General features: G+C 38.6%; 2 protein-coding genes across 3 annotated transcripts; both read right to left on the bottom strand.

Annotated features, from left to right (window-relative positions):
• Window positions 1–1399: 1399 nt before the first annotated feature.
• Window positions 1400–11464, bottom strand: LOC133122869 (receptor activity-modifying protein 1-like). 2 transcript variants are annotated; one of them, XM_061233103.1, is made up of 6 exons: window positions 11356–11464; window positions 10089–10145; window positions 6465–6494; window positions 6028–6057; window positions 5539–5713; window positions 1400–5015 (listed from the first exon to the last, which is right to left on the bottom strand). In XM_061233103.1, exons 1-6 carry the CDS (start codon window positions 11462–11464, stop codon window positions 4766–4768), a joined length of 651 nt encoding a protein of 216 aa, XP_061089087.1. In that variant the 3' UTR covers window positions 1400–4765. The 2 variants fall into 2 exon arrangements, with proteins under 2 accessions (XP_061089087.1, XP_061089088.1); XM_061233104.1 differs by lacking the exons at window positions 10089–10145; window positions 11356–11464 and adding an exon at window positions 6815–7073.
• Window positions 11072–18585, bottom strand: LOC133122870 (receptor activity-modifying protein 1-like). Its single transcript, XM_061233105.1, has 5 exons — window positions 18468–18585; window positions 18147–18185; window positions 15494–15523; window positions 12983–13136; window positions 11072–12378 (listed from the first exon to the last, which is right to left on the bottom strand). The coding sequence occupies exons 1-5, from the start codon at window positions 18511–18513 to the stop codon at window positions 12132–12134; spliced, it is 516 nt and encodes a 171-aa protein (XP_061089089.1). The 5' UTR covers window positions 18514–18585; the 3' UTR covers window positions 11072–12131.
• Between the last annotated feature and the right edge of the window lie 4187 nt (window positions 18586–22772).

The following is a 22772-nucleotide window of genomic DNA, read 5'->3' as shown; positions in this document are numbered from 1 at the left end:
AGGCTGGCCGACAGGCGTCGTCGATCAGCGCCCTGCTATAGGGTGGGGCAGCGGGTATGGCTGTCCACACGCGATCTGCCATTGAGGGTCGAGTCGCGTAAGCTTGCCCCTCGATACGTGGGACCTTTTAGAATTATCAGGAAGATCAACCCCGTCACGGTGCGCCTCCAGTTGCCTCGCTCTATGAGGATCCACCCTACCTTCCATGTTTCCCGTCTCAAGCCCGTGTCGACGAGCGTACTGGCACCTGCGGAAGTTCCTCCACCACCTCCTCGATTAATTGACGGGGGCCCGGTCTACACCGTCCGTCGCATCCTGGCGGAACGTCGCGTAGGCAGAGGGAGACAATACCTTATAGATTGGGAAGGAATAGATTTGGGCCGGAGGAACGCTGTTGGGTTCCCTCTAGGGATATTTTAGACCCCGAACTGATTCGTGAGTTTCACAGGCGGGGGGCTAAAGGAGCGTCTGGGGTCGCTCCTTAGTAGGGGGGTCCTGTCATGGTGGGAGGTAATTCTCACTGGTGCCACGAGAGGGCCGAGGATCATTGTTTCCACCTGTTCCTCGTTTACTCCAGGGGAATTACCTCCCTGGAGAGTATTTAAGACCAGCATGGACTAGTTTTCAGTGCTTTTGTGTTCAACCGTTCGCCCTTGGCACAAAGCCGGTAAAGCGCCCGGTAGACTCTAAACCTATACGAGTCAGGTACGGTGCCGGTGGATAATTCTCTCATTGCTAAGAAAGAGAAATATCTAAAAGGTAAGGAAGGCGTACAGCTGGAAGTGTTGTGTGTGCTGGCGCCTTCCTCAAGGGTTTTGTTTTTTCTTTTGGACTCGTGTGAGTCGATGGTAGAGGGACGTTGTCCCTGGTGTTGTATTTTGGTTTGCATTTTTATCCCGAGCTGCGTCTCGAGGTTTTTATTTTTGTGCCTAGCTTTTCTCGCTAGGTTGTATTTTATTTTGGTTTTCACTTAGTGCCCAGCTATTTGGCACGGTACCAAAGTTATTGGTTCGCCCTGGTTATTAAGGGTTGTTTTACGTTCTCTAGCCGTTTTTGAGCTACTTTTTGCGATTTCGAAGATTGGTTTGTTTAATTTTATTCCTCCCATTGTTCCGGGAGAAGTCCTGTCCCTAGCTGGGTATCCCTATTTCTGTTCTCCCTGGGATTTAGTGACGAACACGTTCGCGTGTTGGTTAAAAAAGGTTCTACCCTTGGTCGCCCCTGGCTCTCCGCTTAGCTTCCCACGCTTCATTATTATGTTTTATGTTTTTAAGGTATGTTCAAGGTATGTTTTCCAGTTAGCTGAAGAGGCAAATATATAAGCATAAAATGTTAAATGTAAAAAAAAATCTATTTTATCTACCTTTAATGCACCAGGACAAATAAGTACATGTACTCCTTATGTACAGAAATGTAAGAATTTATTTCTGTTCATATGGACTGACAATGAGCAGCAGCTGTGTATACTGTAGAGTATAACAGTTGTTTCACAGGCACTTCAATAAAGCTTATACTCTCACATACAGTAAGATACATGATATATTAATACATTATTCATTATCACCAATACATTTACGTATATATAACATTAACCCCTTAAGTATCACCCCTTTTCTTAACACGAGCTTAAAAATGACATACTATAAAATTTCCGCTATTCTTGAACCATTTTGACTACAGCCATAATCCTCAGTCTTCTGAAAGGTAACCCTTTTGGGGTTTGTTTTCCAAGAGTCAGAATTACTCTAAGTATTCCTAAAACAAAGTTACAGAAGCTCAAACACAGTGGAAGTGGAAGATTTTTTTTCTCACTGGAAAGATTTTCTGTTTTTGAGTGGATACAGATTATTGTGACCACATTGGCGAAACAAAATTGAGCCACAGCGAAAACTCCTTTCAAATCTGATGCCAATATCACCAAAACGGAGCATTCTGCATCGTTTTTTCTAAGCTATGTCAAGGCAGTTTTCCAAAAAGGATATTTGGAGACTCAAAATACTATACTAATATATTCATTGAGGACTATTGATTGACGCTATTGTCGAATACCCAAGCCCCATCAACAAGTCAAGCACATTCCACAATTTCACATGCTATTTATTATTCAAAGCAGGCTTGCTCATTATTTATAAGCATGCTGAATAGTAATGCAATATTCTGAGAATGTATTTGATGGTAACTGATATAATAATAATTGGGTCACGACAATGAAAATCCCCTCTATTGTGGAGCCAAAGGTGTTTTCACTGTCTCAGATATATTCATCTGAGAATATTATAAGGCTATAGAGAGATTCCTTGGAAGTCCCCCAAAGGAAATCCTCTATTTAGACGTAGGCATCGCAAATTGTTGTAAAATGGCAACTTTTTTGGGCATAAAATCTCAAGAATAGTTCAACCTCAGCGTGCTGAACAAACAAATGCTATTGTTTTGTTACACAGGCAAACAAGCCCTGTGTTTTATGAAAGGCTAACAAACTATACATCGTTGGAAACATAATGTCACTACACGCCTTCAAACACTATATCCTGTTACCATAGTGATTGAAAAGGTCACTGTTAAAAACAGAATGAATACAAAAAAATCCCACACCTGCCCAGCCCTGGGTGAGACTTAAGGGGTTCATGTCATTAACAGCATGAAAATATACATATTGCTTAATTTATTAATTCAGGTTGTAATGTTACATTAGTAGTTTAAAGATAACTAAAATTTAAATATGTCATGATACCCATTTAATATCTGTAGAAACCATTCTAAGTAAATAAGTAGCTGCTACTAATTTTACATTTACATTTTCAGTTTTTGCTTCATCGTCATTGAAAGATGAGGGCTTGAATTAAATCAACATTTGTTCTTAACTTTGACTCCCAAGATTTATTTTTCTTCCCAAACACAAGTTTCTCAGTTCTCAGTCTCAATGTTAAGAACAAACATTGATTGTATACAGTCCAAGGTCTACCTTATGCAGCTAGTCTCTTAGAAGGTCTCTAGAGTCTTGTTCCAAATTAAGTTTAAATCTAATGTGTGATTGAACTTTCAAGCATGTGTCCTCCGCCAGCACCTTGACAAAAGGAAAGAGGAATGGCAGTAGATTTTTGCTGTGAAGGAAGCCAGTGTGTGGACAATGCCAGGAAAGTCATTTGGACAAATATCATTCCTGCTATTTTCTTCAGTACCTCACCCTGATTGTCCTCAACAGAAAACTATGACAGATCCTCACTGAACCCTGCGTCATTATACTGCTTATTAAAGCAATTCACAAAGCTTCCAGTCTGTTTTTTCCAAGCAACTTTGCATCAAGAGTGAGACATTCAAAGACATAAGCTGCCAGTCAAAAAATAGCACTACTTTTTTGTGGTTGAATATCAACCCACACTCGTTTCGGTAAAAAAAGAAATCCCACATAAAGTCTTCAAATTTCAAGCCATGAATGAAGATGATATCTAGGGCAAAGAATGGGAGTGAAGGCTCAACCCTTGTGTGAAACATAGGTCCACGCCCAAGACTAAACCAAACCTAATCAATTCAGCTGATGCTTGACAATCACATGCAGATTTTTCTGTGTTTACCAGCTGACAGCAAGGTGAAGGCAATATAGTGGAGCAGTTGTGTTCCTTTGATGCCATTCCATTGTGACATTATGATGGTTTAAAATACTATTCCCAGCACAGCCTAATCAAGGTGCCACTAGGACCCCTTCAGGGTGAATGGTTTCTGAAGAAGTGTGGCTCATCCATATGACCACCATGTCAAAAGTGTCACATAGAAACTGAGAGTGGTTAAGAAAAGGGACAAATAATTGATAATGCCCGATAGATTGCGATAGTAAACCCAATGAGATAAACTACTCTGCTGAAAAAAACAGCTCAAGGTTTTGAAACAGCTGGTTGACCAGCTCATACTCAGCTAGACCGGCTTCATGACCAGATTGGCCATGCTGGTTGACCAGCGCATACCCAGCTGGACCAGCTTAATACCAACTTGACCAGCTTAATTTTCAAGATGGTCAAGCTGGTATAATTGGATTTTACAGCAGGGTATGGTAGCCATTTTCATTCAGTGCAGTTCCTTCTGGCACACATTAGTGCAGCTTTACTCTCTGCTTCCAGAAACTATTTCACAGGTGCATTCACCTATGCAAACATTCAAAACCATACCTAATCTGTGGTAATTACTTACTACTTTCTCGTTAGATTCCCAATTCGGAGGTGGCGTGAAGTAAAGGGAGTTTCCCCAGGGTATAAATTCCGACACAATCATGATGCTTTTGGCTACATTATAGTCAATATGCCCATATACCATTAACTATACACTGCAAAGCAAGTCATGTTTTGTGCTACTTTTAAGCCCTATCAAATGCCACAGAACTGATCCAATGGTCGTTTTCACGTCAACATTTCTCACACACACACACACACACACACACATATACACACACACACACACACACACATATATGCACACACATGCATACACACAAACCCATATCCATCTACACAAAAACCAAATGTGCAATATTTCAATTACAAATCCAGTTCCTTAACCACCAAGTCATACCACACCCCATAGATGGCTCAGATATATTGTAATGTAGTTATATTGCAGATCTGTAGTTTCAAGACAGGTTAACATAAGAGTATATGACAGGTTGCCCTTGCTGGTGGCAGCTTTTTGGGTGTGTAAAAGGTGTGGTCTGGGGCAGGGTTGCATCCACAGGTGAATCAAAAAGACAGTGTTTGCTCGAGCTAGATGCTATCGGTTGTTATGAGCGACGATCTCCATTTTTGGTCTTCATCACCACTACCACCACCATGACTGGGATGAGGCAGATAGGGGTCATAACCAGGGCGAATACAATGCTAGGAGGAGGGTCATCCAATCCTTGGGTAGGACAGGACTTGAAATAGTTTGAGTGGATCTCCACAAACATGTTCTCCACCAGCTTGTTGGGCCAGGGGATCAATAGGCAGTCAGCTCTCTCCTCTGTGCATATGGTGAAATTATCGTAAGGGCTATGGGGGACATAGAGACATACAGTATGGTTACTTATCATGAGAGCAATGGTTCACTGAAAACTGCTGACTGCTGATGAAAGTAATGCTATTTTTGTAAGTTAAAATGGTCTGATGTTCTGCCACTCCGGAAAAGGCTTGGTGTGGAAGCTGTGAAGCTCCCAGCCCTTTTCAGTGGTGTGCGTGTTTGTGCGTGCATTTGTGCATGCATGTGTGTGTAACAGAGTCATTCAAATTTCAATATGGTCAATGACTTTGTCACATGGTCTGATGATATAACAGCGGTTTCCTTTGCTTGCTCTCTTCTACCAAACTTTCTTAAGAATATATATATTTTTTACCTGGATAACATATGAAACTCTTTCCCTATCCAACACAATGAGTATGTAATGAACATGTAATGCAAGTAGTTTCATCATTCAGTCATATGTGTCCTGCAAAACAGGTTAAAACTGCACAATGAAAATCCATAAAATTACCTGTACTATCCTCGGTCTGCATTGTAAAATAGGTGGTTACTAACCTCTTTATGCTATTCCACTGGCAGAACTCTTTGGCGTTCAAAGTAGACATACTCTTATTGAAAGTCTCAAAGCAAGTTGCATGAATCAGGAAATGGTAGCAGGCAATCCTCAAATCAAAATATGAGTCACAAATATCGCAAATATTTTTGCAGCTATCCGACTTGTTCCCGCAACCTATAAACGAAGAAGACAACATAAATAAGTAAATAAATAAATGCGGCGATCTCACCTGAGCTGAAAGATTATTTGATTGAATAATCAGTAGGCTTGGCTATTTGTCCTCAAAATGATTTTCACTAGCGATTACTGAAACTAAAGTGTGTTTCTAATTACTCTGTTTCGGTAGAGGACATGGCAACCGTACCCAGGATGCAAGATTCTCAACTTAAAACGTTAGGGAAGAACTACAAGTCTTACTGAGATGTGTAAGTCATTGTAAGGTAATCGGAGACAGAATGATAATTATTTTGCGATTGAAAGAACAATACCTTCTGTTGTTCTGTTCCCATAGCTGGAATCTGAAACAGAAAAAATAAAATTAAAACACAATAGTCATAGCCTACTCGATCTTATTCTTATTCCATTACATACCACTGCATTCCAAATAAAAAACATTGTGTCATTGTAGCATTGAGCACATTTTACGATGAACATATGCTTTTCCTTATAAGGTTTATAATCACTGGATTGGTTAATATGTTAGCATTTATGGCTAATTGTTAAAGAGAACATCCCGTATTGTAAAAAACCATAATTGATCAATGAATCAAAGGAATTCGGTAGAGGACATGGCAACCGTACCCAGGATGCAAGATTCTCAACTTAAAACGTTAGGGAAGAACTACAAGTCTTACTGAGATGTGTAAGTCATTGTAAGGTAATCGGAGACAGAATGATAATTATTTTGCGATTGAAAGAACAATACCTTCTGCTGTTCTGTTCCCATAGCTGGAATCTGAAACAGAAAAAATAAAATTAAAACACAATAGTCATAGCCTACTCGATCTTATTCTTATTCCATTACATACCACTGCATTCCAAATAAAAAACATTGTGTCATTGTAGCATTGAGCACATTTTACGATGAACATATGCTTTTCCTTATAAGGTTTATAATCACTGGATTGGTTAATATGTTAGCATTTATGGCTAATTATTAAAGAGAACATCCCGTATTGTAAAAAACCATCATTGATCAATGAATCAAAGGAATTCGACAACACAAATACAACGGAAGGGAACCAACTGCATGTCAAATAAAATAGGAGTGCTTACTAAAGATGAGAAAAAGGACAATTCCCCAAAAGCCGAGAGTATTCTTCATGTCAGAGAAGACGAATACGGTTAGTCTCTCCGACTGTAACCATCAAGAGAAAGCCAGAACTTTTACAATAAGCAAAGTGGAGCATAACAGGAAACTCGGCAGGGTGGAAGTAAGACACAGGACACAAGATGTAACTCCCGGTTACCAGATGTTATGCCGGGTGACTGTCCTTCGTACTGCAGCTGCAGCTGACTGGACAAGTTTCCCTTCCTTTTATTTATTTCATTTAACGATTATTATAAAGGGGAGGGAGAAAGAAGGGTGTCCTCTTAACCCGAAGCCCATTCGCTGCGTCACGCACAGTCCCGGCTCCATACACATCTGCCAAAAAGCTTTTGTAGCCTAGAGCTTTCCCCCCTTTATCCCACAGTCACAGTATACTTTCAATCGCGATTTATCTATCTTTAAATGAAGTTTCCAGGGATTAAACGCGAGTTAAACCATAACACCAGCAACTGTTTTGATGGAAAATGCGGAGTGAGTACGGGTGTTCTTGAAGATTGCGCTAGGACAAACATGGATATATCTCCCTAGATCTTCTTTGTTCAAGAGGACAGATGTGGTCATATCATAACAGCTGTCTGAGAGCAGCACTCTTCCCCAGGTTATTATGAAGCAAATATACTCTTTCTATAATAACTACCCTAAAATGTAAAACTTTAAGCCCACTGACGTCAGTCGTTCAGCTATGCAACGTAACGTAACGCCTATGTGTAAACCACGACATATAATTTCACAATTTAAACAATTTTGACAATTGATTCAATAGTGACCGTAAGTTACTACCGGTTTCTAGGTACGATGACGTGACAGTGTCACAAAGTAATTCAAAGAACATGGACGAAACATCACGTCCTTTGTGTTGTAATAGAAAGTGTATCCTATTGTGATTCTATAGAAACACAAAAGAAAGTGTATCCTCGCACGCACACTCGCGCACAGGCACACACAGGACTTATAGAAGTCCACATGTGCAGGACCTTTATTAGCTCTGCTGAATTTCAGATAGGCAGAAACAGTGGGATTGCAGATGTTATATCAAGAAACAGCTGCTTTGGCTCTAGCCAAATTTGGTTCTAATTTGGCTAGAGCCATAACTATTTAGACAAGATGCATTTTCAGAGCACAGGTTGTGTTCAGAAAGAACATGGCTCTGGACTGGGGGATGGGAGAAAGAAGAGGAAGGGGGTATTGGGAGGGGGACGGCTTCAAAGCTGTTTCACAATTCGAGATCGAGGCAGTGTTGCAGACAGTCAGAATGGTGGGAGTTTATGAAGAAAAAACGAGGGCCCAAGGGCTTCTCGTAACAAGGTTTCAGTTAACCTCTGTGTCACACTGACCTCAAACAAATACCAACCATATAACAGTAGGAACTCACCCTACAGTACCAGCAAAAAGCCCATAGGATCTTTCTTATTTCAAAAGACCACAAGAGTTCACAGTTACAAGTGTACTATGCTTCCTATGTGACCTTCACGACCAAGGTTGGCTCTGAACAGCTTTCAGTCAAAATAAATAACATTTGTAATTAAATTTTAATCTTTCCACAAAAATTAATGGGTAAAACTTTACAATCAGGTTACATGAACTGACATGAACTAATGTCGTTTTTTTTCGAGACAGAAATGGCAATTGCAGAAGATGGTTGTTGTTTTTACTTAACCATTCCTGTGTGGATTTTGATGTATGTTTGAAGTCTCAGCTTCCTAGCAGAGCCAACCAGATTTTCTTGTACTTTTCTGAATTAACTGTACCATTGATAGTGCCTTAGATAGTGCCACTGGACCACTGGCAGCAAAACATCTTCAAAACGTCAATGACCCACCCCCATATTTGACAGTAGGTATGAGGTGCTTCTCCTTGTTTGCATTCTAAACATGTTGATGGTGTGTTTGGCCAAAACATTCCATTTTGGTCTCTTCTGACCATCAATTTCAGTCATTATTCCAATGAGGTTTGGCAAACTTAAGATGCGTGGTTTTGTGTATTGTGCTGCTTCTGTTCACCCTTCTAAAGAGTTTGCCGGTATGGAGGTGCCATTTTAGGGGGGGTTTTTTAGACATGGTGACCCCAAGACACAACCAAACTCTACGGTTATTAAACTGTGATCCTTGAGTTACTTATAGCGTCCCTCACCATCTTCCTTGCCATCTGTGGGGTAAATATGCACTTTGCATTGGCATTGGCATTGGCAAATTTGCAAATTTGCATTCCGCATTTTACACCTTTTTATTATTGCTCTTACAGCACTAAAACGTATGTTTGCCCGTTTGTACCCATTACCTGCCTTGTGATGGTCAATTACCATCTGTGTCTTCTGAATTGACAGTTCTTTGGCTTTTCCCATGCTGATTTTTGACAAAGGGATTTTTAAATTGTATTGCCAATTTCATTTTTAATTTTTAATTTACATTTTTATTTTATTTATAATAATTGTTAGGGGTGCCATTTTGGCACCTGTGGGTTTCAGTATATAGTTTTCCTGTATGTTTGAACATTAAATACAGATAATTATCCATGTTTATTATATGCAGTCTTTTTTTCTAGGGTGCCAATACTTCTGGAGCCCAATGTATAAGTTAATGGTTAACTAATTATACATCTAGCCTATGGTTTGCTTATGTATACTCATGTGATTAATACATGAGGTAGTAATCTACAAATACATTAACTAATGAAAAGTTAATGTCATGCTTAACCAATGTATTTGTCCATCAATTAATTAATGTTAACAACTGCATTAGATTTCAATTAATGTACCCTTATTGTAAAGTGTGACTGATTAATGTTCATACCTCTAACAAGGACAAAAAAGAATATATGTCAGTTCTGAGAATTAGTTTAGGCACAGTTGAATGGCAAAGGAAAGTCTTATGGTGATTTCTCTGGAAACTACCATATTGCACATATCTTGGTCATGGGGCATGCACTGTATGCTGCTTTTTAGACAAACTGAGTGCTCCATTATCTAGGTTCTGTGGTCGTTCTGTATCTCCTCAGTATTCTCCTCATCATCCACATTCAGCAAAGAGGAAGACTTCTCAATCAAAAATTCAGCAAAGAGGAAGTTACTTAATTCACAAAAATAGTGAATTCACAATTGACAATTGTGCTCATCTGGTAGCACAATCTGCATGCATGTTGTGCAGCTTTGTCCAAAAATTGTATAATGCCAGAATGCAGAATAAAATGTTAAAATACACTTGAGGGGAAATGGTGGTTTACCAGGCATTTTGGTTCCATGAACTTCTGCTTCTTGGCACAAAAAGACAAAACAGGCCACTAAACAGAAAAAACATATCAACAGTTTCACAATCAAAAGCAAGACCAGCCCAACGTGTCAACTCGTAATTAAAACCTATTGCATTACACAAAAATGTACTTTGTAATTATTTTCCTACAATGGTAGTAAATATGTATTTTCCTACAAAAGTAAGTATATCTTTCAAATAGGACTTCTTGAAATAGAAGGTAGAGAACATAATGCTAGGTAGTGTGGAAAATATGGACAAGCATATCTGTTTTGTAGCATAACTCCAGTGAAGAGTGTATATGTGTGCTGGCAAATATAGCCGACCCAGTAATGCAAACAGTAAGCTCTGTTTGCTTGTTGCTAAGAAAGAACAAATATTAAAAATACAGGTATGGAGAACAAATATGGAAAATCTGCATTGATTAAGGTAATGCATTTTTGAACATAAGAAATCTTTCTTAGTGACACAAATCAACATGACAAATGATAGTCTAATATGGTTTTATAGATTCTCACTCTTTCTTTGTTAAAAAAAAGAGTCAAAGAGCACTTGATTAAACCACAACAAAACTAGTGTAAGTCTTTGTATGTCTGGTTGTGTTTTTTGCCTTTCATCAGTAACATCCTGTTTAAGTTCAGTTGTGGTTGTTGCACAAAAATGCATTCTTGGTCTCGGGGAATTTAACCCTTTTAAAGCCCAGTCTATAATATTTTTTCATTTCACTGCAAACATTTCACAACTAAAATACAGCATCAGCTTTCAAAATGCTAGCTTTCAGCTTGTGCCTTTGAGTAACACTTGAGGCATCAACATAGTAACATACGTAAGTGGTACATTATGTACTAACCAAGTGTACTCTGGAAGAGTTGATTTAACACTGAAAATGTTACTGTGTATGTGGAATTTGTGTATTTTGACAATAAATAAAATGAGTCTGAGCACTTGACTCAACCGTTTTAAGACCATCAGACTGGACTCAGAAGTAAGTATTTAATTATTTAAAATATTTATGTTTGTAATTCTATTACATCTTTATCTACTACATCATGATTATACAACATTTACATTTAAACAATAACATTCTCACTTCTGCCTCATTAAAATAAATTCTCTCATAATACGGAAGGAATTTACAGTGATTATTTGTGCCTAATTTAATAGGTGCGCACTTAAATAATACCGTTATTTAGAATACTATGCTCTCCTACATTGTTTTCTCATTTGAAATGATAACTTACCCAAACACAGAACTCCCATGAAGCCCATAGATGCAAAAGACCCTTGCATTTTCACAGACTGCTTTATCCTCTGTTCCTCAGTGAAATCAAGTTTAGATATTTCCACCATTTTAAAGGAACATTCTACAACAACAGGAAGCTCTCACTTCCTCTGATGTGTGGATTCCCACCATGGGACAGAAGCTAAGATAATTAAAAAAAACATTTACCTGTGCTCTCTCCCTTTCTTTCTCTCTGAGCTTTGGGGTTTTGTCTTTTACCATTTAAATATAACCTGACAAGGACAATTTTTTACATTCAGCATGCAGAAGAAGCAATGTCATCAGCAAGCTGTGATCTTAAATTGCAGTCCAGCAAACAAATTGCCCCGTAACACGCAGCGATAAAAGAAGCAGCATTTTAAAGTCTTTTAAAATCACTTTGCTCCTCCATACAGAGTATGAAAAAGAAATTGTGCATTGAAATGGTTTGAAATCTGCAGGAGGTTTTACTGCTACAGTATGTCAATGAAAAATGCATTCTGATTCCATTCTTTGGTAATCTTTCCATAGCTTTGGAACTGTATTTAAGACAATTCAACTATTCCTGGGGAAACAGATTCATTAAACTGAGTCAAGCACTTCTAAATACACATAAACCCACATAGGCTTTCTGAAAAAGCATAAAATATAGCGTTAAACAGTCACAGTTCCCACGTTCACAGCTCTACACCAGACAATCTTCAGGAAAGTGTTCCATCCAGCATCCAACCGTCCTGTCCTACCAGATGATCTCCCTCATTCCCTTACCTTGCTCTTGCAAACAATCAGGAAAACAAGGATAGGAATGAGGCAAACTGGCACAATGGTGAGGGTAACAGCCACGTAGTGAGGGGCATCACTGAAGCCTTCTTCCTGGTCATGGCAGTGATGGAAGTACTGGATATGCACCTGTAGCAATGCCTCTTGCACAGCGTTATTGGGGAAGAAGCAGCCTAGCTTGCTCGTCAGGTACTCCAAACACAAGGTCAGCATGTTATATGGCCTGGAAGATCAAACCACAGCAATGAAAATTGAAGTACTGCATATACAGTAGTACATTTATGATACATAATGCATTTCAATATATTTGAGGCAGTCCAAATGCAAATGACAATTCTACATTTCAAATAACAGTTTCTTGTTTCACAAACAAGTCAGTAGTCGTTTGATATCATTAGCATGTGTAGTTATTGTATATGTTGCAAATATTATCAGAATAGCCCTTACATGACAAAAAAGTGAACCAAGAAGGCTCCAATGATCGAAGAATACTGGGGTTTTTGCATATAGGATGAGATCCAAGCACTCCCACTAAGTGTCAGCCTAACCTCTTGCCTTGAAAACATGTTTATTATCTCTTGGAACCAGACATGAGATGCATCCGTCACCAAGAATACCAAGTCACTCAATCAAGCAGACAGCTGAGATAAATTAATCTACCAAAGTTTTCTTCTCGCTGCTTATTTCAGCTGCTGTCTTGACAAACTGAGACCGATTGACTTCCTTCTGCACTCTGTCAACTGGCAGATTATTCTAAAGACCTACTTGGTACACACTGTTCTCACTGTGTCTCTGAAAATTAGGAGGAGAATAGGATAGACACAGACCTTATGACTGACTCCCAATCGCACCAGAGGTCCTTATTAATGTCCTGCATGTCATTTGTGAATGAGAACTGGCAGAGCTCATTGCTGAGCCATTCCAAATGGGTCAAGTTGCAGCGCACAATGACAGGGAGTTCATCTTGCTTCTGGAAGGACTCTGGTGGCACAACAAAGAAGATGGAAACCTCTTTTCTTTATAGCATGTTCTGTTCCCCAACCACATACACTGATCATGAATAAGGCTGCAAATTCAAATGAAGAGGGCCGTATGTATAAACCCTATTGGATGGGGTCCCATCATATTGGATAGGGTGCCATCTATTGGATGGGGTACCATCATATTTCTGTAGTTTTTCTTTTCTCACATTTAATGAAAAAATGATTTATGAATTTATGATCTTTGAAATGATGGGTGTAAATGTTAATGTTTAATTATTTAGTGTATATTATTTTGCTAAATGTTCAAGTAAATGTATGAAACATTTACTTCAACACTTAGCTAAATGTATGAAACATTTCAAGGCATGATCTCATCTGACTTGCGTCAGTACCAACTGTGGCCACAACACATAATCGGCTTTGCATTGCTTGGAGGTTTTATTGTGTCCCGACATCTATAAATTCTCCTTAAATATTAACCCTATAAACCCTGCCCACTTGTGTCCCAAATTATTGTTGTGTTCATTTTTTTAAATAGTAATAAAAAGTGTGACATGATAAAGCTGCAAATGGTCCACTAGTGAGAATAGTAGTTTAGTTGCGTATTTGCAAAACAGTGCACTAAAACTCCAGCCTTCCTCTTGCCACATTCACGGTTTACAACCCTCACCTCGCCACAGACCATAGACAATGAAAGGCATATTCTAACAATCCTTGATGCCATTTCTCTATGTGGAAAAAATCATGTTCCAATATAATAACAAAAATATACTATGCTAAAGTTGCATGAATAAAAACATTGGGCCACATTTATGAATATTTTTATTTCAGTATTCCATCCATCCATCCATTATCTGAACCCGCTTATCCTGATCAGGGTCACAGGGGGCTGGAGCCTATCCCAGCATACATTGGGCGAAAGGCAGGAATACACCCTGGACAGGTCGCCAGTCTATCGCAGGGCACACACACCATTCACTCACACACTCATACCTACGGGCAATTTAGACTCTCCAATCAGCCTAACGTGCATGTCTTTGGACTGTGGGAGGAAACCGGAGTACCCGGAGGAAACCCACGCAGACACGGGGAGAACATGCAAACTCCGCACAGAGAGGCCCCGGTCGACGGGGATTCGAACCCAAGACCTCCTTGCTGTGAGGCGGCAGTGCTACCCACTGCGCCATCCGTGCCGCCTATTTCAGTATTGGACTAATGTAAAACATAGCAAGCTTCCAACAAGGTATAATGTGTTATATTCAGTTGATGAACAGTTTAGGAATATCATTCTGTTCTCATAGCAGAATGAATATTCAGACATGCCTAAAACATCCAGTGAGCGTTTCAGTTGCAGACAAATCTTTGTCCGACATAAATCTGTGCAGAATACACTAAGCTCTCACCACAGGGATGTGTTATATCGCTGTAAATCTAAAAATGAGCTTTAATGATCATTCATGTGTCTGGACGAAAAAATATGCAGATTTGGGGACACTTGAGGACATCTGGGTGCAGTTTTGGGAAAACCCATATGGAATTTGAATACTTGTCGATGTCCTTAACAGATTTTGTTAACGTTTGTGCACAAACAAAGTAGTTATGGGTTGGTCCTTGACTTTGAAATCTAGATATGAAAATTTAGATATCCAGTGCTATAAATATTTTAATGTATCTTTTGTGTACACTGTATGTATATACTCTGACAAATTATTTCTCAAATCAGCCTCTTCTTTCATTTAAATATTCAACCATGTTTGTGCAGTAAATAGTTCTTCAGATATTTACACTTTTATAGGGCTGGTACAAAATAGGTGGAAATTCCCTCTAGGGGGGGAAAGTAGAAAGGGTTGATTTGGACCCAATGTTAAACACCAACAGCTATAATTTCTATGTCATTGATTGCTAATAGCAATGGACAGTAAACTTATTTCGTAGAACAAACTTTCTCAACATCATTAATAAACTAGCTAAAGGATACACAGTGCAGTATGGAAGCTTGCAGTATTGTTGCCAACCAAAAAAAAGGTTTGCTGCCAGCAAGCAATTATTTATTTTTTTACAAAACATTTTACTGCCTATTCCTGAGGTTTTTTCCCTGTTGGCTCCACAATATCAATAAATAAATTCTGCCCTGTTGGCAGTAAAATATTTTGTTGTAAAAACATGAATAATAATAATTTTCCTGTTGGCAGCAATAAGCCTCCATAGTAAAGTGCTGTGCATTTATGAGCTACTGAATTATTTATCTTGTGCACAGTAAAATGTTCAGTGTAAATTCCATGCTCACAGAGTACATCCCGATTATACTTTAGTGCTACCAGTCAAACAGCCATATCTAGATATGATGTCACTTACCATCATCTTCTTTGATTTTCCGGGTTCCACCTAGAATTAACACAGACATGGCAGATTGTTCTCTTTTTGGTAGTCCGTTACAAGACCAGTTGTATCATTTACATTTGCTTTTGTAAATATCAAACTCTTTATTAGCACTATTGTAAAAAGATGAGCACTGAAAGGAGTCATACTTTCCACTCATGAAAATATGTTGAAATACAGGGCTATATTTTCCAGAATCAATGTGGCATGGCACCTGGGCTCAGTCAATGGAGTGGACTACGGACGTACTCAATGTTGGTATTTTCACGAGAAGAGCACAGCTTGAAGCATGCGGCACAAATGGCAAATGTGTTGGATTATGCTGAATATACAGTCCCCTCCAAAAGTATTGGAACAGCTAGGTCAATTCCTTTGTTTTTTCTATACACTGAGGACAGTTGAGTTTGACGTCAAAAGATGGACATGATCTGAATTTCAGCTTTTATTTCCTGGTATTTTTATCTAGATTTGTTTAACAGAATATATCACCTTTTGTATCAGACTACCTATTTTTTAGGTGAGCAAAAGTATTGGAACATGTGACTGATAGGTGTTTCTTGTTGCCCAGATGTGTCCTGTTAGATTGATTGGCTAAATAGTTCTGAATGTCTACTCTTGGTTTTAGCCTTGGGTTTTGCCTGTGAGGACTGCATTTGTTTTAGAAAAGATAAACCAGAGAGCTGTCTTTGGGGGAAAAGCAAGCAATTTTGAAGCTTGATCAGAGTCATTGCACAAGCATTGGGGATAGCTTTTACAAAAACTTGAAATGTCCTGAAAAAGAAAGAAACTGCTGGTGTACAACAATATAGATCATAAGGCAAAGTACAGAGATGAGCCACAAAAGTTTTATGGACTGATGAGACAAAGATTAATCTCTAACAAAGTGATGGAAAGGCCAAAGTGTGGAGAAAGAAGGAATCTGCTCATAATCCAAAACATATGAGCTCATCTGCAAAGCACAGTGGAGGAAGTGTCATGGTTTAGGCTTGCTTGGCTGCTTCTGGAGTGGGCTCACTAATCTTTATTGATGATGTAACTCATGATGGTAGCAGCAGGATGAATGCAGAAGTCTACAAATACATTCTGTCTGCCAACTTATGGAGAAATGTGTCCAAACTAACTGGGAGGAACTTCATCATGCAGTAAGACAATGACCCAAATCAGACTGCCAACACAACAAAGGACATCATTAGGAAGAAAAAGTGGAAGGTCAAGTCAATCACCAGACTTTAACCCAATTGAGCATGCATTTCACTAGTAACAATATTAAATATTATTTACTTTCATTTACTTAAATACACTCTGTTCCAATACTTTTACTCACCTAAAAATTGGGTGGTCTGACACCAAAGATGCTATGCTCTAAGTAGTTTAACACATCTAGGTGTATATACCAGGAAATTAAAGCTGAAATCCTGAACTATTGTCTTGTGTTTATCCTTTTATCTCAGTCCCAAATGTATTCAGTATATTGCAAAAAACAAAGGAATTGGCCTTGCTGTTCCAATACTTTTATCAATGGGTGACATTGAATTCATTCATAGCCAATAAAACTACCTCCTTTCATTCCCCTGTAGAGCCATGGCTGCAATGGAAGACAATGTGGATATAGCTACTAACCAAACGTTTCTCCCAAGGCACTCAAACTTATACAAATTGTCTGCTGTCAGAATTTCAATAAAACATTGGCTAAACAGTTATACATTAGTTTTAATTTCCCATTAAAAGATAAATATTTTAACCACCAATATAAAATCAGGGAACATCATTAGAATGAAGAATGCTGTGATCCCGTTCACAGCAGTAAAATGACTCGGCATGAACTGTTGCTCAAATAAAAATAGAATGTATGATTAAATCATTAGTCCAAGGACATCTGATTTCACGTCAAATGGGGGGGCATCAGGGGGGGGGACATCAAATGACGATGCACAATGCTGTTTGAAAAGGATATTGATTGGAGGGGAACAGCAAATTGACAGACATTTGATTGACATACATGCCCACTGGTGCACGATGGTACACCTTCAACTTCAGTGCACGGCGAGTCAAGTAACAAACAGTAAAAAAATCCATGACAAAAAATATCACTTAGCCAGTGCGACAGCATGCAAAATGCTATGCACCTCCTGGAAAATAGAGCCCACAGTATTATCAAGATTAGCCACAGGGCTAACTTTGTTGCTAAAGAATACAATGGTTGAAAATGAAGTTTGATTTTAAAAGGGTAAGAATGCAATCAAACAGTTTGCAAAGCATGACAAAGCTACCGGACCATTTAAAAATGGATGCTTTCCTGAGAAAGCTAATGCAGATTTTTTTTCTTTTTATGATCTAATGGGATCCTAATTACCATTACCAAACTCTTCCAAGCTCTTCATGCGTCAAATGTTCTACTGTAACTAGTTTACCCATTAAACTGCAATAAATAAATAAATAAAAGACTTTTATACTTTTCAACATCATTATCAAATAGTTGAGGGCTACTGTAGATAAGGAATTAGCTAAGGAATTTTAATGTTATTAGTCATTAATTATTCCAGAATATGCATCAGTTTACTTTAATCATACAAATGTTTTGTATTTCACTGTAACTACCCAGACAATTATAGTTTGAAACTCCCTTTACCATCATCTTCCATGGTTACGTTGGTTTGTAGGGCTCCACCTGGAATTCACAGATGCATTTGATAATTTTGTAAAGACAGCGGTTTTCTGCATAATTACAATATTACATACTAGATGCATGATTCCATAGTTCATCTGAAGCTATGAACTCATCAAAAACTAACCATCCAGTGATCCTGGAAATAGTATGCTTCTGTGTGAAGCAATTTGCCTCTTCAGATTAGGAATTTCTACCATAGTCTCTCCTCATGCAGTCAAACAAATAGCTGGAGCAATTCAGTCAGAAAACTCCAGAGAACTTGATTAATCAAAGGATACATACCCCATAACAGCACTGGAAAGAGAACAAAGGGTAGCAGAGTGGTCATTTTGTAATGAGAAGTGCAGAGGACACTGATACGTCCTGAGATTGAGTAAATAAGCAGGCATATAGGTCTCTGTAATATTGTTGAGGGGAGTGAGATAAGAACAGCCCACCCCCTCTTCCTGGTGTTGCTGACAAACAGGACCTTGGAGGCGTCTTGCACCACTGGAGTTGATGTAATGTCTGGATTCATGCCGACATTTGAATGGATAATTATTTGAATGGGACATCTGAATGGGGCATTTGAATGGGAAATTATAATGACAATCAGTTTTAACATCATGCCCTCTCGTAATTAGAAAATTAAGCTTTTTGTTACATAATACTTATTCTGACCTCCAAAATGACTCACACATTTGATAAAAAATAGGCATAGGTTATATAAAATAAACAACACTAGTAGTAAGATATTCACTCCAAAAATTGGCAAATTACATTATTTTATACTTTAACAAAATAAAACTATTTTGTTTAACAGGTAATGTTTTTTTTCCTTAAAGTTATGCATCTTAATTATTCACACATTTTTTTCTGTACTTTGTCCACTCTTCCTTTGCCCAGATAACTGCTGAATCACCTTCTATTGTGTTTTTATTATTTATTTATTTTGGTGAACATTGGCAAACATACTGGGGGCAGATCCTCACCAGTCCTCACCATGCAGAATGTTTGAAGTTGGCCCCATTCTTGGGTGATAGAATTATGTAATCATGAGCCAATGGAAATATGAAGATATGGATGACACGACCAAATTTTCTCTATTTCCAGGAAGCTCAAAATTCTCTAATTAATTTTTAAGCAAGTCAGTAAATCCAAGCATAACTTACAATGAAACAGCTGCAGTAACCGACCACAAAATTATTGTATTGCAGTGGCCATCTCAGTCTCCAGAAGATGTACTTGCCTGTAATTGGCAACATTCTTGAAGAAAACACGAACATAACATAAAATAATGATGGGAACAGGCCATCCTGCCCAGCAATGCTTGCCTTTTCCTACCACTAAGGAGTACCCATGGGTTGTATTGGTAAAAATCTATCTATCACTCTCTCTTTCTTGTGCTTAATATCTGTGTCCTGTCAGAAACAACATGAATAATCTAAAGTTAAATATGATTTAATTATTAAACTAAGTATTTAACTACATACTACGTAGTATGCTTGCCAGGTTTCTCTACATTCTTTATCCTTCAGGTATGAATATTGTTTTCATGGTCTTCTGCTGTCAACCACTCAGCAGTCAGCCCTGGACCTGAGAAAGCTTTCATTGAATCAATAGTAAAGCAAAGGCAAAATAATGATAAACTAGCAATTCACAGTAAACAAAATAATAAACTATTGATAGACAACAGTTTTGACCCGCTGTGGTTGGACCTCGTATGGATTTTCGGCATTTGATTTTGGATTATGTTTTTGTTTGGACTGCCCATTTGACCTTCTGCGTGTGACCGCTACTACAGTTGTGTTCAAATAAATAAATAGCAGTGCTTTAAAAAGTGAATAAAGTGCAAATATTTTTTAATAGCTTTTAGTTCCATATTTCAAATGTAGTGGAAACATTACACATTCAATTCCAAATGAAAGCATTAACAGATTTGATCAAGTCTGCATTATTCTTTTACAGGAAGCAAAGAAAAGGAAATATTAATCTGTTCCAAAAAAATGGCAGTCAACATTTTTCTCTTCAAACTCAAACACTTACTGCATAAACTGAAGACATTTTTCAAGATTTAACTTCACTATTTAGTTGTATAACCATTTTTTTTTTTTAAACTGCTGCGCATCTGCATTGCATTGAGTTAACCAACTTCTGGCACCTAGAAACAGGTGGGTTGGGTTTTGCTTCAGAAACTGAATTTTTAATGTCACCCGACAAGATTTCAATGGGGTTGAGGTCAGGGGATTGAGCTGGTCACTCCATTACCTCAATCATTTTTGTCTGGAACCAAGATTTACTTGATACTTGTGTGTTTGGGGTCGTTGTCTTGTTGAAACGCCCATTTCAGGGGCATTTCCTCTTCGACATACGACAACGATCTCATCGATGTGTTCCTTGGCGAATTGGAACTGATTCTGCACGTGCCATTTTTTTCAACAATGGTGCTTTACGGGGGCTTCTTGCTAATAGCCTAGCTTCAATCAAACGTCTTCTGACTGTAACAGCACTTACAAGTAATTGTAGATCATCTTTGATCTCTCTGGAGCTGATGAACGGCTGAATCTTTGCCATTCTGACGATTCTTCGCCATTCTGACGATTCTTCGATCCGCTTTAACAGTAGTTGGTGGTTTTCTTTTGCTTGTTTCAGGTTTTTGTTGCCATTTTAAAGCATTTGAGATCATTTTAGCTGAGCAGTCTATAATTTGCTGCCCTTCTTTATATATTTTCCCCTCTCCAATCAAGTTTTTAATCAAATGATGTTCCTCCGAACAATGTTTGGAATGGCCTATTTTACTTGGCAATTCAGAAGGAAATATATTTTATAACAATGTGTGGAACATTTGCTTCCCTTCTTCCCTTCTGCAAGTAAATTATTTGCCATGCACAAATATCACTACTACTAATAACAGTGGTTCATCAGGTTACTGATGTGTACTGCTATTTTTTTTTAAACACAACTGTATATACAGTTCTGTGCTGTAAATGCTGTAAAATAAGACTGCTTTCAAAAAGAGAAATGTTAATAGTTTATTTTTTATCAATTTAATCAATTCTTCTAGGTATACTTGCACACAGTTTTTGAAGGAACTCGGCAGGTAGGTTGTTCCAAACATCTTGGAGAACTAGCCACAGTTCTTCTGTGGATTTAGGTAGCCTCAAATGCTTCGGTCTCTTCATGTAATCGCAGACAGACTCCATAATGTTGAAATCAGGGCTCTGTGGGGGCCATACATCACTTCCAGGACTCCTTGTTCTTCTTTGTGCCGAAGATAGTTCTTAATGACATTGGCTGTATGTTTGGGGTCGTTGTCCTGCTGCAGAATAAATTTGGGGCCAGTCAGATGCCTCTCTGACGGTATTGCATGATCGATAAATATTTGCCTGTACTTCTCAGCATTGAGGAGACCATTCATTCTGACCAAATGCCCAACAGAACTGCAGCCCCAAACTTGCAAGGAACCTCCACCATGCTTCACTGTTGCCTGCAGACGCTCATTATTGTACCGCTCTCCAGCCCTTTGGTGAACAAACTGCCTTCAGCTTCAGCCCAGAGAACCTGCTGCCATTTTTCTGCACCCCAGTTCCTGTGTTCGTGCATAGTTGAGTTGCTTGGCCTTGTTTCCATGTCAGAAGTATAGCTTTTTGGCCACAATTCTTCTATGAAGACCACTTCTGACCAGACTTCTCTGCACAGTAGATGGGTGTACCTGAGTCCCACTGGTTTCTGCGATTGTGAGCTGATGGCACTGCTGGACATCTTCTGATTGTGAAGGGAAGTAAGCATGATGTGTCTGCTGCACTAAGTTTGCTTGGCCGACCACTGCGTCTACGGTCCTCAACGTTGACCGTTTCTTTGTGCTTCTTCAATAGAGCGTGGACAGCACATCTGGAAACCCCTGTCTGCCTTGAAATTTTGGCCTGGGAGAGACCTTGCTGATGTAGTATAACCACCTTGTGTCTTGTTGTGCTCAGTCTTGCCATGGTGTATGACTTCTGACATTAAACTGTCTTCTGGAACCTCACCTTGGAAGCAGAGTTTGGCTGTTCCTCACCCAGTTTTAACCCTCTTACACAGCTTTTTCTGTTTTAGTTAGTTTAGTTTTAGTTTAGTTCTGTTTAGTGTCTCAACCTACATATTAAATTGATGATAATTAGCTCCTGTTTGGTATAATCACACACCTGACTATATGCCTACAAAATCCCTGACTTTGTGCAAGTGTACCTAGAAGAACTGATGCTGGTTTGAAGGCAAAAGGTGGTCACACCAAATATTGATTTGATTTAGATTTTTCTTCTGTTCACTCACTTTGCATTTTGTTAATTGATAAAAATAAATTATTAACATTTCTATTTTTGTAAGCATTCTTACTTTTCAGCATTTTTTGACACCTGCCTAAAACTTTTGCACAGTACTGTATATTATATACTAATATATTCAGCGTTTTTCTCCATTTTTATTTTATTTATTTTCGAGCCCACTGTATGCCTACTACTCCACAGTTCACACACAGAATCCTTCATAACTTTCAGAATGTTGGAGTCAAATTACCGCTAAATGTGTTAATGTATAATTGCATATAGAAGTTGCAGCCATGGACAGTAG

This window comes from Conger conger, chromosome 2 (genome assembly GCF_963514075.1).
Source record: "Conger conger chromosome 2, fConCon1.1, whole genome shotgun sequence".
Taxonomy (NCBI): domain Eukaryota; kingdom Metazoa; phylum Chordata; class Actinopteri; order Anguilliformes; family Congridae; genus Conger; species Conger conger.
Note: the sequence above shows the minus strand (reverse complement) of the source record. Positions and strands in the feature narration are given on the sequence as shown.